This window comes from Artibeus jamaicensis, unplaced genomic scaffold (genome assembly GCF_021234435.1).
Source record: "Artibeus jamaicensis isolate MK-2021 breed Jamaican fruit bat unplaced genomic scaffold, CSHL_Jam_final contig_759, whole genome shotgun sequence".
NCBI classification, from domain to species: domain Eukaryota; kingdom Metazoa; phylum Chordata; class Mammalia; order Chiroptera; family Phyllostomidae; genus Artibeus; species Artibeus jamaicensis.
The window spans coordinates 902,285-919,789 of record NW_026521953.1 but is presented as its reverse complement, the minus strand read 5'-3'; the positions used below and the strand labels follow the sequence as shown (position 1 = coordinate 919,789).

General features: G+C 38.4%; 1 protein-coding gene and 1 pseudogene across 1 annotated transcript; one reads left to right on the top strand and one right to left on the bottom strand.

The window, feature by feature from the left end:
- Positions 1 to 4,401: 4,401 nt before the first annotated feature.
- LOC128628435 (olfactory receptor 502-like) lies at positions 4,402 to 5,374 on the top strand (annotated as a pseudogene).
- Positions 5,375 to 14,707: 9,333 nt separating this feature from the next.
- Positions 14,708 to 15,673, bottom strand: LOC119059777 (olfactory receptor 491-like). Its single transcript, XM_037159594.2, has one exon. The coding sequence runs from the start codon at positions 15,671 to 15,673 to the stop codon at positions 14,708 to 14,710; it is 966 nt and encodes a 321-aa protein (XP_037015489.2).
- Between the last annotated feature and the right edge of the window lie 1,832 nt (positions 15,674 to 17,505).

The window sequence follows — 17,505 nt, the reverse complement described above, 5'->3', positions numbered from 1 at the left end:
ACTAAGACTCAGGTTACTCTGTAAAATTAGGATAATGGGAATTCTTAGCTCACCAAGTTATTGTGAGGATTACATGAGAGTGTGTATATAAAGTGTTAAGCAAGTGCTTGGCAAAGAGTAAATCCTGAAGGAAAGTTGGTTAGTATTTTAGTAGAATTTCCATTGAGTGGTGGGTGTATCAGCAGGGTGAGACAGAACTTTCTAAAAATAAGAGTTAGCAAGAGAATTAGCTAAGCCTTCAGGCTGGAGACAGCTCTTTCTAACATCATCTATCTACTCCAATAAGCCACTAGTCATCGGTAGTCATCCCTTTGAGACATGTGGATTAACTCTGACCTGAAAGTCATTCAGACCTCTTTTTACTTCATTTTCTATATCTACAACTTTATATTTATTTATTTATTTATTTATTTATTTATTTATTTATTTATTTATTTATTTATTGCTAGGAAATATATACATGTTTTATATTTTAAATAACTGTGTTATTTAAATTTCAACATTACGTGGCATTCCACTTCAAGGATCCCTGAGGCACCTAAAGGAGTGTCTTACACATATCACAACAAAACACATAAAATACACACACATTGAGAAAATAAAGCTAAGGTTACCATTTTATAGTGGAAGTTTATTATTACTTAACCTGAAATAGAAAAGTACACTTAGAAACAATATTTGCTATGAAATAATTTACCATTTATACCCTTAATGATTATCAACTAGAAGTGCACCAAAATCTAGATATTAAAAATTGACTAGTTCAGAGGACTTCTGGCCAAGATGGAGGCATAGGTAGACACACTGCGCCTCCTCGCACAACCAAAACAGGGGAAACAATTTTAAAAACAAAAACCAACCAGAACTGACAGAAAATTGAACCATATGGAAATCTGACAACCAAGGAGTTAAAGAGGAAACATTCATCCAAACCGGTAGGAGGGGCAGAGTCAGGCAGCTGGGCAGCGAGGACTCCTGGCAAGATGGCAGCTGAAGGATTGGGGTGGGCAAGGTGGCAGCTGGCAGTCAGGGTGGTTTCGCATTTGTGTGCAGATAAACTGGGAGGAACAACTGGTGAGTGAGACAGACCACACAACCCAGAGTTCCAGTGCAGGGAAATAAAACCTCAAACCTCTGACTGAAAACACCTGTGGGGATTGAGGCACCAGTGGGAGAAACTCCCAGCCTCACAGGAGAGTTTGTTGGAGAAATCAGCAGGGTCCTAGAATATACACAAAACCACCCACCTAGGAATCAGCACCAGAAGGGCCCAATTTGATTGTGGGTAGTGGGGGAAATGACTGAAAACCAGCAGAGAGCTGAGCAAGTGGTATTGTTCCCTTTTAGACCCCTCCCCTACATACAGTGCCACAACACAGTGTGTGAGTTGCCCCGCCCTGTGAACATCCAAGGCTCCACCCATTACTACATAAAGAAGCACACAAAGACAAAACATGGTCCAAATGAAAGAACAGACCAAAGCTATAGAAAAAATATAACTAAGTGATGAAGAGATAGCCAACCTATCAGATGAACAGTTCAAAATACTGGTAATCGGGATGCTCACAGAATTGGTTGAATATGGTCACAAATTAAATGAAAAAAATGAAGGCTGTGCAAAGTGAAATAATGAAAAATGTAAAGGGAACCAACAGTAATGTGAAGGTAACTGGGACTGAAATCAATGGAGTGGACCAAAAGGAAGAAAGAAATATTCTACCAGAACAAACTGAAGAAACAATAATTCAGAAAAATGAGGAGAGGCTTAGGAACTGCCAGGAAATCTTTAAACGTTGCAACATCTTAATCATTGGGGTGCCAGAAGGAGAAGAGGAAGAGCAAGAAACTGAAAACTTATTTCAACAAATAATTAAGGAGAACTTCCCCAATCTAGCAAAGGAAATTGACTTCCAGGAAATCCAGGAAGCTCAGAGAGTCCCAAAGAAGTTGGACCCAAGGAGGAACACACCCAGGCACATCAGAATTACACTAGCCAAGATAAAAGATAAGGAGAGAATCTTAAAAGCAGCAAGAGAAAAGGAGACAGTTACCTACAAAGGAGTACCCATAAGACTGTCAGATGATTTCTCAAAAGAAACCATGATGGCAAGAAAGGCCTGGAAAGAAGTGTTCCAAGTCATGAAAGGCAAGGACCTACATCCAAAATTACTCTACACAGCAAAGCTATCATTTAGAATTGGAAAGCAGATAAAGTGCTTCTCAGATAAGGTCAAGTTAAAGGAGTTCAGCATCACCAAGCCCTTATTATACGAAATGTTAAAGGGACTTATCTAAGAAAGGGAAGATAAAAAATATGAACAGTAAAATGCCAAAAAACTCAGTTATTAACAACCAAACCTAAAACTAAAACAAAAACAAACTAAGCAAACAACTAGAACAGGAACAAAATCACAGAAATGGAGATCACATGGAAAGTTATCAGTAGGGGAGTGGGTGGGGAGAGATGGGGATAAGGTACAGAGAATAAGTAGCATAAATAGTAGGTAGAAGATAGACAGAGGGAGGTTAAGAATAGTATAGGAAATGTAGAAGCCGAAGAACTTATATATATTATGCACAAACATGAATTAAAGGGGGGAATAGAGGGGAGAGGGGGTGGGCAGGGCTGACAGGAATAAAGTGGGGGAAAATGGGACAAATGTAATAGCATAATCAATAAAATATATTTTTTAAAAATTGACAAGTTCAAAATTAACAGACCTCTTAAAGATTAGTTGTGTTCATTTGAAGTGGACTGTCAATACTCACTTGAGAATGTAACAATGATCCCTGGTGCTTTGGAATTCACATTAGAGTCTCTACAATCTTCAGAGATTTATCCCCAAAGGCAAACAATAATAGAAACATGGTAGTATATAACAACAATGATTTTGAATTTATTGCTGGAAGATGAATATAATCTGATTGTGAATAATCTGATATGATAATTTCTATTTCCCTTCTGAAAACACTTTATACTCTAAAGTTGTACTCACAAGTCATGGTGCAGAAACTGGGCAGATAGATGTAGTCCAGCAGTCAGCAAGCAAGTAATCTTAGCTGACAATCTAAATTCTAAGTCTCTGTAGTGTGTCTAAAGAGGCAGGATTCAAGGGAGCAGGATTCCTCATTAATCCAGCCATGGGACCAGAAAATCACAGGGCCTTTCACACTACGTAAACTTGGCAGTCAGCCTTAATGCTAATAAATTTACCAGTTTTGAGATGCTTTAGAGACTTATTGTTTGTACATATTCTGTGGGAAATCTTCCTTTATTCATTGTTTTGAGTGTTTTAGCTTAGAGGCAACCAGATACTTTTACCAAGTCAAGAATATACAGCCAGAAAATTTGGAGATGAGGATCAACCTGGCCGTGAGCTGGGTGAACCTGGGTAAACTTCTAAACATTTTAGATGTAACTTTATTCAGCTGTATATTGTGTTGAAACTAAAATTATTTCATTCTATAATACTCCAATTATAAAGCATCTTTATATTAGAAAATGATTCAATTTGTTTGAGTAAATATATTTTAATTATGTCCTAAATGGTAAGCAAATGTTTTGTGTAATAGTTTAGATTGATATTTCAAACTACTTGATAAAACAGTATTTTAATTGTAAATGTTAAATATACATAATAAATATATAGTACTTTATTAATAAACCTAACTTAAAAGTCCTTTCTATTTCTTCTTGGTCCTATAAAATTTTTTTCTAATTTTCATTTGAAAATGGTCTTGTTTTACCAAGAGAAATTGTAAACTTTGCGATTAACTAGGCACCCCTTTTATACATTAGCTGTCAAAGAGTAGAAAAGATCAATTTACTTTATAGCATATTACTAAAGAAATATACTAGGTTCAAATTGTCTGCTATTCACAACTAGATTCACCACTCGACATGTAAACTTAGGTAAATACTTAACATTGTTAAAATAAGTTTCTTCATTAATAAATAAAATAGAGGTTTCTAATGTTACTTCATGAAAGTTAACATAGAACTATACATGTAAAATTCTGAACTCTATGCCTACCATTAGTCAGCTTTCCATAAATGTTAGTTCTAAAAGTCTCCATTACATGATCATATACTTATATATATTTATTTTTTTGGTTACACTGAACATTCCTTTTTGCTATTCTCATGTCTTATGTCTAGATTAAAAGCTACTTTCAGTACATTTTATAAATAAATACGGAGGAAAGATCTACATTATTTGAAGCAGGTTCTCTAGTGTTTGGGCTAAAAACAATTGTTAAAATATATAGACTCATTATACATAAATATACACTATGGGCTCTAAAGCAAAAAGAAGTTCCAAACTTAGCTAGAATAATTTGTTTACAATAAGCTCTGTGTGTATTAAAGCAGGTTCATTATGGTAGCAGCAACATTATTTCATGGATTCCTTGGGGCCTGGGAACCACACTGGACTGGCAGACTTCATTTTACTGGGCTTAACTGATGACCCAGTTCTTCGAGTCATCCTCTTCGTGATCATCCTGTGTATCTACCTGGTGACCATATCTGGCAATCTCAGCACAATCCTTCTTATCAGAATCTCTTCTCAGCTCCATCATCCTATGTATTTTTTTCTGAGCCACCTGGCTTTTGCTGACATGTGCTTTTCAACTTCTGTCACACCCAATATGCTTGTAAACTTCCTGGTGCAGAGAAATCCAATCTCCTATCATGGATGTGGCATGCAGCTTGGTTCAACTGCTGTCTTTGGGACAGTCGAGTGCTTTCTTCTGGCTACAATGGCATAAGATCACTTTGTGGCAATCTGTAACCCACTGCTTTATTCAACCAAAATGTCCACACAAGTCTGTGTTCAGTTCCTCATAGTGGTTTATGTGGGTGGTTTTTTCAATTCTTGCCCTTTTACTGTTTCCTTCTATGTTTTACTGTTCTGTGGACCAAATCATGTCAATTATTTTTTCTGTGACTTTGCTCCTCTAGTGGAACTCTCCTGTTCTGATAGCAGTATCCCTGCAGTTGTCCCCTTATTTGTTGCTGGCTCCATCATTGTGGTCACGGTGTTGCTCGTGCTTGTCTCCTACATCTACATCCTCATCACCATCCTGAAGGTGAACCCAATGAGGGGCACCACAAGGCCTTCTCTACCTGCACTGCCCACCTCACAGTGGTCACTCTGTATTTTGGGATTATTTATTTGTTCATGTGATGTCCAAGTCCACCTTCTCAAGTAACCTGAACAAGGTGGCATCTGTGTTCTACAATGTGGTCATCCCTATGCTGAACCCTATTATCTACAGTCTCAGGAACAGTGACATTAAGGGGGTTTCTGAAGAGAAAGCTTGGCAGAATATTTTTGTAGTGAAGTTTGATATTTTTTATGATTTTATATAATAATATGTCATAAATAAAACAAAAGGAAATTGAGTTGTCTGTTGTCTAAATACAATGGTCCATATGTGGTTATTTTGTGTGTGGAGCTTTTCAGTGAAGGTAGGGAGTGAATTTTCTGATGTCAAAGGTAACTTCAAGGTACATAGTAAGTTGTTGTTAATAACATTAACTTATAATCAGAAACAAAAAAACATAAAAATGAAAAAATACTTAATATGCTGAAAATCCTCTTAAAAGATTATTTTTTCAAAAGCTGTTCTCTGCCATAAGTTAAGGTTATTATACCTCCAGGCCTTTAAGGCTGTGTCTCCTTATAATAGCAGCTTATCCTGAAATGAGAGAGATGCTTACACTTAGAATTGTGTATTGATGCAGGCTCTGGCCAGTAGAGTCCGTGGTGTTGTGGATGCAACAAACAAATTCACATGGACTGCAGAAGTCCTGTGGAGAAAAAGGGATGCATGGCCACTCTCTGAGAGAGAGAGAGAGCACCTCATCCCTTGCCTGGACAGGCTTTTATTGCTTTCCAGTAGCATTACATCAAAGAAGGTTCTCATTCATTATGCTCAGGTTTGCTTTAGGTGATTACTTTTCACAGATAACAAAGGAAAGGATGTTATTGATTACTTCCTCAAGATTAAGAAGAAAAAATGTTGCAAATGCAAGAGAACAGTAAGAGTGATTGGTCTGGTTACACTCCATCCTTGGGAGAATTAGCACAAACTTCAGGACTTCAGTTACTTTAAAAATAAGCAGCAAACATTTTCAGTTTCAATTCAGGATGACGGAGTTTTAGCAAAAGCAAGCCTCAAAGCAGCCTAGGTATAATGTAGGCCTGGTTTCCCACAGGAAAGCTGGTCTGTGGGTTTGGCTCCAATGTGCTGACTAGCGCCTGTTGGTTTTCTGATAGGGCTGGGCTGCATTCACCAATGCCAAGCAGATGGGTTCCCTATAAGTGTATATTCTGAGTGGAAATGACCAAGTGCAACCAGAAAGTAAAACTATTGAGGACATTTTTCTTATAGGAAAGTTATCTGCTGGGATGTACTTTGTAGACCTGTAAATTGTGACCTGTGTTCCTGATCTCTGGCTCCAGGATAGTTCTAAGGAAGCCCATACAAGAATAGGATGAGATGTCCCTGATTAACCTGGGAGTTCTGTCAGGTCAAAACAATGACTTCTATGTTGCAACGAGCAGGGTTCCTGAACTCCTCAGGGACAGAGTGAGCAAACTCTTGAAGTGACTTGTTCATGGTTAGACTCATTTGTGTTAAGGAAGCTTTAGAGAACTGGATTGTGTTTCCTGTGAAGCCTAACTGACATCTATCACTGACTACCATATGTATTTATCTTTCCCCACCCTCTTCTTAGTGTTGTAGCCAAACTTTTTTTATCTATGAATTTCCAGCACAAACTGTATATAAATTGATCATCTCCTTTCACCAAAATTGCTCCCTTCCAATGTTCTGTATTTTAGCAAGAGATATCACCATTCAATCGATTAATTCTGAACTATTAATTTTCCTCCATGCATTGTACATTATCTTGCACATTCTGAGCCCAATATTTATCACCTACTTATCTTATTTTTATTGTCAGCACCTCTATTTTAAACTACCACCTGATGCATTGGTTTTACAATAGTACTCATGTGATAGCTAATTTTATGTGTCAAGTTGACTAGGCTATGGCAACCAGCTGTTTGGTCAAACACCCATCTAGATTTTACTGTGAAGGTTACTGTTTAGATGTGATTAACACTTAAATCAGTAGACTTTGAGTCAAGCAGGTCACCCTCAGCAATGTGGGTAGCTCTTATCCAAGTAGTTGAAAGCCTTAAAACTGCAATCCCCCCAAAAAGAGGGGGACCTGCAGTCCTCCCCAAAAGACAAAGGGCATTGTCTCCAGGCTCCCTTATAACTCAAAAGTGTGAGTTATATCATCTCTTACTGAAATTATCTGTCTGGACTGCCCTTGGATTCTGGAATTGCCCACTCCCATGCTGTGTAAGCCAGTTCCTTAGTAATCAATCACTCGCTTATTCTCTATCTCTGTATGAATGTATGTATGTGTGCATACATACATGTATATGTCTCCTATTGATTCTACTTCTGGAGAATCCTCACTAACACAAACCTAACTAGCTTTCCTACTGCCTCTCTCACTCTCTTCCCATCATTTTCCATATGCCAACCATGGCCGTAACTCTAAATAGATTAAGTTCCTTCATTAATAGCCCTAATGATGTTATAATAAGGTTACAATTCTGAACATGGTTTATAAAGTCTTGAACATGGCCCATATTTCTTTTTTGACCCTCATATCTCTTCCCTTGATCTCTAAATACATAAAGTCTAGGACTGATCATTTGGTTTCCTTGGCAGGAGAATCAGAGCTATTGTTCCCTGTTTTTTAATTAATTTATTTTTTTATTGTTAAGTATAATTGTCTCCATTTCTTCCCCCATCCCCACCTCCTACCCTCGATCCTACCCCCTTTGGCTTTGTCCATGGCTTTGCCCTTTATACATGTTCCTTAATGACCCTTCTCCTATGTTCCCCCATTATCCATCTCCCCCCTCCCCTCTGATCACTGTCAGTTTGTTCTTTATTTCAATGTCCCTGGTTCTATTTTGCTCATTTGTTTGTTTTGTTGGTTAGGTTCTACTTATAGGTGAGATCAGATAGTACTTGCCTTTCACCACCTGGCTTATATCACTTAGCATAATGCTCTCCAAATCCACCCATGCTGTCACAAAAGGTAGAAGCTCCTTCTTTCTTTCTCCTGCATAGTGTGCCATTGTGTAAATGTACCACAGTTTTTTGATCCACTCATTTATTCATGGGCACTTAGGTTCCTTCCAACACTTGGCTACTGCAAATTGTGCTACTATGAACATTGGGGTGCACAGGTTCTTTTGAGGTGGTGTTTCAGGGTTCTTAGGGTATGATCCCAGCAGTGGAATTGCCAGGTCAAAAGGTAGTTCCATTTTCAGTTTACTGAGAAAATTCCATAGTGTTTTCCACAGTGGCTATACCAGTCTGTATTCTCAACAGTGTACTGGGGTTCCCTTTTCTCCACAATAACACCAGAACTTGTTGTTGGTTGATTCATGATGGCCATTCTGACTGGTGTGATGTGGTATCTCATCGTGTTTTTAATTTGCATCTCTTTGATGGCTAGTGATGCTGAAAATATTTTAATTTGTCTCTGGGCCCTCTGTATGTTCTCCCTGGAGAAGTGTCTGCTCAGGTCCTTTGCCCATTTTTTAAATTGGGTTGTTTGTCTTCCTGGAGTGGAGTAGTGTGAGTTTTTTATATATTTTGGAGATCAAACCCTGTCCAAGGTATCATTTGCAAATATATTTTCCCATATGGTTGGTTCCCTTTTCATTTTGCTAATGTTTGCTTTAGTTGTGCAGAAGCTTTTTATTTTAAATCCTTCAACATGCCCATGTTCTTTATCACATCAGGATCATATCATATGCAGTAGCATATGAGATGTATTTTTCACCCCACCTGAGTAATGCGAAATCGTACTACAGGTACTAACCTAAATGCTGCTTTCTATCCTCTAGAAAGTCTTGTTGAGGTTTCTATGAAATTAAGTACACCTATTATCCCTCTGTAGAACCTTGAATATTTTCTTTAGAATACCCAATGCACGTTAAAGACAAACATTCAGTATTTGTTTTCTCCACAATGTTGGAAGCTTCATATAGACAACTACAATGTCTTTCCTCTCTTCCCATGCATCTATGTTCACAGTTCTTGCAACACAATAAGCATAAATGGTTAGCTGAAATGAAACAATTAATAAGTGAATGGCTAGCTGAATGAAGCTTTTGCTGTGTCATAAACCACTGGTTCTGCTGGCTTTGAGTCCTGGTTACTGACCTGTTGAATGTTTCATCCTGATTCAAGCAACTGAATGAATGTCTGTATCAGATCTTGCTACAACTGTGACAAGCCATTACACAAAATGATGCTCTCCACAATTATGTCCTTGCTTCCATACTGATTAATTTAGATTGGCAACAAGAGTTGCAGAATTGCTGTGGCTATTCAGAGTGTTTATGGTTCCCTATACATTTTTGTATATATTTTCTTTTGTATATATTTTCCCTATATATTTTCTTTTTTAAATAAATATTTTTTATTAATTATGCCATTACAGTTGTTCTATTTCCCCTTCATTCCCCTCTACCTTGCACACCCCCTCCCCCACCATTCTCCCCCTTTAGTTTATGACCACATGTCTCAAGTTCTGTAGATTCTGTATTTCCCGTACTATTTTTGCCCTCCCCCTATCTACTTTCTACCTACCATCTATGCTACTTATTTTCTGTACCTTTCCCCCCCTTCTCCTTCTCCCATTCCCCTGTTGCTAACCCTCCTTGAGATCTTCATTTCTATGGTTCTGCTCCTGATCTAGCTGTCCTCTTATTTTGCTTTTGTGTTAGGCGTAGTTCTTAATAACTGTGACTTTGCTGTGTCCTTTCACTGTTCATCTTTTTTATCTACTTTTTCTTAGGTAAGTCCCTTTAACATTTCATATACTAAGGGCTTGGTGATGATGAACTCCTTGAATCTGATCTTATCTGAGAAGCACTTTATCTGCTCTTCCATTCTAAATGAAAGCTTTGCTGGATAGAGCAATCTTGGTTGCAGGTCTTTGGATTTCATGACTTGGAATACTTCTTTCCAGCCCCTTCTTGCCTGTAAGGTCTCTTCTGAAAAATCCACTGACAGTCTGATGGGAACTCCTTTGTAGGTGACTGTCCCCTTATTCTAGGATTCTCTCCTTTATTTTAATCTTGGCTAATGTAATTATGATGTGTCTTGGTGTGTTCCTTCTTGAGTCCAACTTCTTTTGGACTCTCTGAGCTTCCTCAATCTCCTGAAAGTCAATTTCCTTTGCCAGATTGGGGAAGTTCTCCTTTATTATTTGTTCAAATAAGTTTTCCACTGGTGGCTGTTCCTCTTCCCCTTCTTGTACCCCTATAATTTGGATGTTCGAGCGTTAAAAGATGTCCTGGAGGTTCCTAAGCCTCTCCTCATTTTTTTTGAATTCTTGTTTCTTCATCCTTTTCTGTTTGGTCATTTTTTTCTTCCTTCTGGTCTACTCCTTTGATCTGAGTCCAAGTTTCCTTTCCATTACTATTGGTTTCCTGTGCATTTCCCTTCATTTCAATTAGTTTAGCCTTCATATGTTCCTCTAATTTGTGACTAAAGTGGACCAGTTCTGTGAGCATCCTGATCACCAGTGTTTTGAACTGTGCGTCTGAGAGTTTTGCTATTTCTTCATTGCTTAGATTTATCGGCTCCGGGGCTCTGAGTTGTTCTTGAGCCATGTTTCGATCTGTTCGTGCCTGTTATGTATGAGGAGCGGAGCCTTAGGTGTTCACCAGAGTGAGGCCACCCAAGTCGCTGGTTTGTGACACTGTATGTGGGGGCAGGGTCAGAGAGGGACAATGGCAGTTCCCTCTGACGCTTCCTGCCACTGGGGCCTGTGCAGTTGGTCTCACTTATCACTTCTTCACTGGTTTAACTGCACGGAAATGTGTGATCACGATCAGCCCTCAGTGGGTCCGCCTGCCTCTCCACACCTGGAATCCGCCCACGGCTGCTGGCGCACCTGGGTCGCGTGCCAGGGTCAGTCCAGTGGGTCTTTCCTGCCCAACCCCGCTCTTCTGCTGGCTCTGCCTCTCTTACCGGTTTGGCTTAAGGGTTCACTGTTGTCAGACTTCTGTGTAATTCAATTTTCTGTGGTTTGGCTGCGTTTTTGTTGCTAAAACTTTGTTGTTTTTAAACTTGGTTGTGTGAGAATGGTGCAGTGCTTCCATCTTTGCCTCTATCTTGGCGGAAATCCTGGAACATTTTTCTAATTCTCTGAAATACACCATTGGTGTATCTTCATAGGAATTGCAGTTGAGATATCCCTCCAGGACCTCAGGCACCACTGTGGAAGTGGGGTCAGCCCTTTTCATATCTCTGCCCTTTTTACCAGTCTTGATGTGGCTTCTTCTATAAATTGTGGTTATAAGATTTCTGTTCAGCAAGTCAGCAGTTGGTTATAAAGTTGGATTGTTCTATTAGGTTGACCAAAAAGTTCATATATTTTTTCTGTACGATTGTTCTAATAGTGCTCAGTTGCCTTTAACTTCATTTGAAATAATTTTGTTAGATTGTATTCTGACAGCTCTCATTCTCACAGTGTGCATTAAACAAATCTTAATCAAAATTGAACTTTTGTTTAGCCATTTTGATATTGAAGATGGAAGAAAATACACATTTTTGTTTTATTATGCTTTATTATTTCAAGAAAGGTAGAAATGCAACTGGAGTGCAAAAAAATGTATTTATTTGTGCAGTATATGGGGAAGGTGCCATGACTGACCAGATGTTTCAAAAGTGGTTTGTGAAGTTGTTGTCCTATTGACATTTTGGCCAAATAATTCTTTGCTGTAGGATTGTCTTGGGCATTGGAAGATGTTTGGCAGCACCCCTGGCCTCTACCCAGTAGAAGCCAATATTAGGAGGTAGTTGACATACTCATATGTAAATCATTAGTTATTGGTGAAAATGAAAAATGTTTCTTTTATTGTACAGAAAAAAAACTAACCACTTTTTGGCTAACCCAATATACTTTATGTTTTTGAGTATCCTTATAATCATTGCTCTACAGTCTATATCAGATAAATTGCTTGCCTGCATTTCATTTAGTTCTTCTTCTAGAGAATGCTCTAGTTCTTTCATTTGGAGCCTATTTCTTTGTCTTCCCATTTTGGCTGCTTCTTTGTATTTAATGCATTATACAGATCTACAAAGACTTTGGTGCAGCCCTATGTTGGACACTGTCTGTGGATGGCCCTCCGCAACCTGTTTGGAGTGATTAGTAATCCACAGCTAGTGGATTACTTAAGCTTCACAGGATGGAGCAGGAAGGATTCCTGTGGGTGGGGCCATTGCTTCCACTCAGGCTGATGCTGCTTGGTTGGGAGTGTTGTAACCAAGAAAGATGGCTTCAGCAGTATGGGGAATGAGTCAGCACAGGGATCCTGGTGGCTGATCCTTCAGCTCTCTCTACAGAGCCACCAATCCCAGACTTTCCTCGAGAACCTCTAATCTACGCTGCCCTCCCTCCACTGCAGCCCAGGGCAAAAATAATGATATTTTTGCATCGCCTCTTTAAGAGGCTCTCTCCATCTCTACATGGCAGACAGAAACCTGCTGTTTTTCACAGCCACCTGTTGTTTGGGCTCCTTTCCCAGTTCTGGTGCTCAAGCCTGAGAGCCCTGTTTGAGATTTTGGGATTTAGTCCCCTCACTTCTCAGGGGGAACACCCTGGCCACTGAAATATCCCTCCAGAACTTCTGCTGCTGCCCTTGAGCATCCAGCCAGCCCTCTCATGTCTCTGCACTACATACCAATCTCAATGTGGTGATGTGGTTTCTTCCATAAGTCCTTGGTAATTAGGCTTCTCTGCAGCTAGTGTGTGTATACACACACACACACACACACACACACACACACACACACACATGGATCTACTTCTGAACTATCCTTCTTGATCTGTATGTCTATCATTTTACCAGTACCATACTGTCATAATTACTTTGGTTTTACAGTAAGTGTTCAAATCATGTAGTGCTAATCTGCCAATATTGTCATTTTTAAAAATTACTTTTACTTTCTGGCTTATTTTCGCATTCACAAATAATCAGCTTCTCTACTCATATAAAAGCTGTTTTATACTCTTTGTCCATATTGCATTGAATCTGTAGATCAGTGTTTGTAGAGCCAGCCCCTTAATGACATCAAGTCTCCCTATCCATAAACATGGTATCTCTTACTCCAGTTAGTTACGTCTTTTTTCTTTTTCTCTTCAATGTTTTATAATTTTTAGTGAAGAAGTGTTACAAGTTTTTGGTAAATTTATTCCTAAATATTTATGGGTTTTCGCATGTTATAAATGTACTTTTCTGTTTTAACCTTCCTGTTGTTTGCTATCATATAAATATAATTGTTTGCATTAGCTTTTTATCCTGCAATCTTACTAAATTAGTTATACAATGTTTTGTATAACTAAAACCTAAGATTTCTTAGGTTTTTCTGTATGAACATTTACTTACATCTTTATATTTATTACATCTTTCCTTTATACCTCCAAAACCTCACTTCTCTTATCCCATTGCACTGAGACATGGACTTGCATGGTCTAAGTCTTGCTTTCAGATGCTCTCAACAGTCATCAACTGCTTTGAGCTGGGAATTCCCAAGTCCAGACCCTTTCTAGTCTCATGGTGATGATATAAATGGGGGTAGATCACTACCCAAGAAATACATTTAGTGCAATCTATGACATTTCCACTCTTTAATAGGTTATAATTTCTTTGTAAGTCCAGACTATGGAACTATGTTTGTTGTTAACAACCTAATTTCAAGGCTTAGAATTTTAAAATACCCTTTTAATTCTTACAATTAAAGGAAAGTATATGTGTCAAATGGGACTCTTTGTTTTTAACATGTGTTTAAATGTGGATAAACTTCCAGTCAAATCTTGTGATTGTGGTGCCCGGACCTGATTTTCTAAAAGATGGGAATCAATCCAGTTTTACCATCCTACACTTTGTTTTTAAATCTTCACAACCTAGACATTTCTGGAGCAAGAGTTTGTTCAAGAGCCTGATGCTAAGGCTTCATCATGCTACGCAAATCCTCTGGAAAAGTAACAGCTGGAATCATGAGACTGATGAGTGGCATCACAGTAGAGATTAAGTGCATGGAATCAGAGCACTGAGTCCACGTCTCTCCCAACAAACTATTGAATCTCCCTGAGACTCAGTAATCTAATCTGTACATTGAAGAAAATGTAGAGCACCAGGATCATGGAGTTGCTGTGAAAATTAAATGGAGAAGCACAGCAGTTTTGGACCCAAAGTTTCTGGACTCAAACACTGGATGCACAGCCTCCTAGCTGTATGATTTTGGGCAATCTATTTAATACCTCTGTGCCCCAGATTATGTATTTGTAAAATAGAAACCCTAGTTCTACTTAATGCAGTTTTGGTGAGAAATAAACCAGTTAATATATGTAATATGAATAGAACAGAACTTGGCACATATTAAGGGAAAATTATTGTTTGCTAAATAAATTAAATAAGAAAAAGTGCTTGGCACCTACAGGTGTTAAAATAGTAATAATTATAGTAATAACAATTGGTTTACAAGTGCATAAAAATGAGAAAAGAGGTATGAATTTAATTTAAGTAATTACATCAGTTATGCAGCATTTGGTAGCTCCTCAGTGTGATACAGATAAACACAACATTTACAGGTCATTTGACATAGTAAAAATGGATCCTAGGAATGTAATCTGACAAATTGCCTTTCTCAGGGCCTCCTTCACATCTCTGTTCCTCAGACTGTAGATGAAAGGGTTCAACATGGGAATCACCACCGTGTAGAACAGAGATACCACTTTGTTCTGGTCAGTTGAGTAGCTGGACTTGGGCATGACATAAATGAAGGTAATAGTTCCATAGTAGAGAGTAACTGCAGTGAGGTGGGAGGTGCAGGTGGAGAAGGCTTTCTGTCGTCCTTCAGCAGAATGCATCTTCAGGATGGCGGTGAGGATGCAGATGTAAGAGACAGATATCACAAACACTGTGCCCACAATAATGGACCCAGAAGTGATGGAAGGAATAATTTCAATAATAGAGATATCTGAGCAGGAAATTTTTAACAAAGGGGAGAAATCACAGAAAAAGTGATCTACCTGATTTGGCCCACAGAAAGACAAACTCAATAAACAGCCAGTAAATGTCGAACCATTCACACACCCACCCAAGTAGGACATCCCCACTAAGAGAATGCAGATTCTGGGGGACATGTGTGTGGAGTAGAGCAGTGGGGAGCAGATGGCCACATAGCGATCATAGGCCATGGCAGCCAGCAGGAAGCACTCAGCTGTCCCAAATGTGACCATAGAACAGAGCTGGGCTGTACAGTCGGCAACACTGACAGAGGTTCCTTTCTTGAGGAAGCCTGTGAGCAAAATGGGTGTGACGGATGAGGACTCACCAATGTCTACAAAGGCCAAATGACAGAGGAAAAGGTACATTGGTGTGTGAAGCTGAGGGCTGCTTCTGATTAACATGATTATGCTGACATTGCCCATTAAGATGACAACATAGATTCCTAGAAACACAATAAATAAAATGACACAAGCTGTAGCATTCTCTGTTAATCCCAAAATGATGAACTCAGTCACGCTGGTGTGGTTTCCAACCTCCATGTCCTCTGTGAATTATTCCTCCTGAGGGAAATGTGAATATTTTCTATGCTTCCCCGTGTTTTGCCATTGTGTTGTGACAGAGGCAGAGTTCCTCTGTTTTTGAGGCAGTTCTGCAAAAGCAGAATTCATGATGAATAATAACAGAGAAATTACAGTATAATGCAATAATTTTAGGACATACTAAAGATTCAGTGAAAATTAGAAAATAAAGTTATGCTTATCAGACTGAGAAGACAGAAGTGTGAAAATAATTTTAAATACTGCTGTAAAATATTATAAAATAATTTAATTGGTACTTAATTTACCTGAAAATTTCACTTCTGCACATCTTTTTTTCCCATTAACTTCAGCTAAATAAAAATCCCTGCAGATACAACCCACAGATTTATAAATCGTTTTTGTATGCATTTTCTCTTATTATTTTAACACATATATTAACAACTAAAGACTCACTGACAAATCTTTAATAATGCTTCACAATCCGTTTTGATTTATTGTACTTTGGTGGCATAAGTAAGTAGTATTTACTGTAATCATGTAATATACTCTACTTTTTAATTTATAATTGTAATCAATATTATCAAAATATATCTGTTTCCTAAGAATTTCCATATGTGAAATGCTGAATGGAAAACTCATCAAGCTCCTTAGCATGTTATTGACAAAGGTTCATAATTTATCTCCAATTAGTTTTCAAAATGTAATTAAACAAATATATCTTCCTATATATGTGTTTCCTTGAAATTTTTGTGCTGTTAAGAGTCATGTTAACATGAAACTGAATGTTTCCACTCAGTCTTATTGGTTCTAATTTGCAAGAAAACACAATGTTCTGATAACAACAGTATTTTAGTTCTTATTGTTGTAACTTCTTACCCTAAGTGGTAAATATTGGAACAAAATTAAAAGGTCTTAGTTTTGAATTAGGAAGCATTTAATATTTCCAATAGTGGGACTTAGTTCTTTGACTGAATGGATGGTAAGATAGAATGAACCAATAAGTGGGAATCCACAGTTCATTACAAAGTACGTTTTTATCTCTTCTTTGATTGCATTAAGTGCATTTAAATTACACTAGTAACAGGTAGCTTGCTGCCATTGCTGTAAGCTCTACCTGTAAAAATCTGTTTTTTGTCTTATCAATGATCCTCAGGAGCAAACCTTGTCCTTTCTGTAGAAAAACTGTGACATATTTGAATATATCTAGCTTGCCCCTACTGCCTTTTCTTTCCTAAACTTAAGTATCTGTACTTCTCTGGCCATTCTACCTGTGGCACACTTTTCAGATGCCTCACACTGGTCCTTGTGGATCTCTGAATATACACTGGGGCCGAGCCTGGGACTGGACATGGGTCTGAGCACTGAGCAGCACTGTGGGGCGGCCTCTGCATCACTGTGCACACTGCGTGAGCCTCGATCTGTGCTGACAGCAGTCATGAAGGAGAAGAGAGGAAAACTGATCCTAGACCTCCCACTGGCCAGCCATTTTAACTTCCCCACAAAAGCTCTGTGCCTCTCAATGTTTTCATTTGTAAAATGGGTATCATTGTCTCTGTAATGCAGCTATGATGTGAGATTAAAAGAAATTATATTTATCAAGTACCCAAAGGTGTTTGGTCATACATCAGGGCTAAGTAGCTATTATTTATTAGGTAAAAATGATGTGTTGGTAGCTTTTCTGTTTAATTTCTTGATCAGAAGTATACATGGCTTCTCTTTCAATACATGGCAGGAGATTTTTCACTACAAATCCAAAACTAAGACTGGAAGTATAATATCTGATGCCATCACACTTTGGACTATGTCATTCAGATGCATAAGGAGGCAACGGA

Excerpts from the sequence above, each read along its gene's own strand:
- LOC119059777 (XM_037159594.2), bottom strand. The coding sequence starts at position 15,673 with ATGGAGGTTGGAAACCACACCAGCGTGACTGAGTTCATCATTTTGGGA.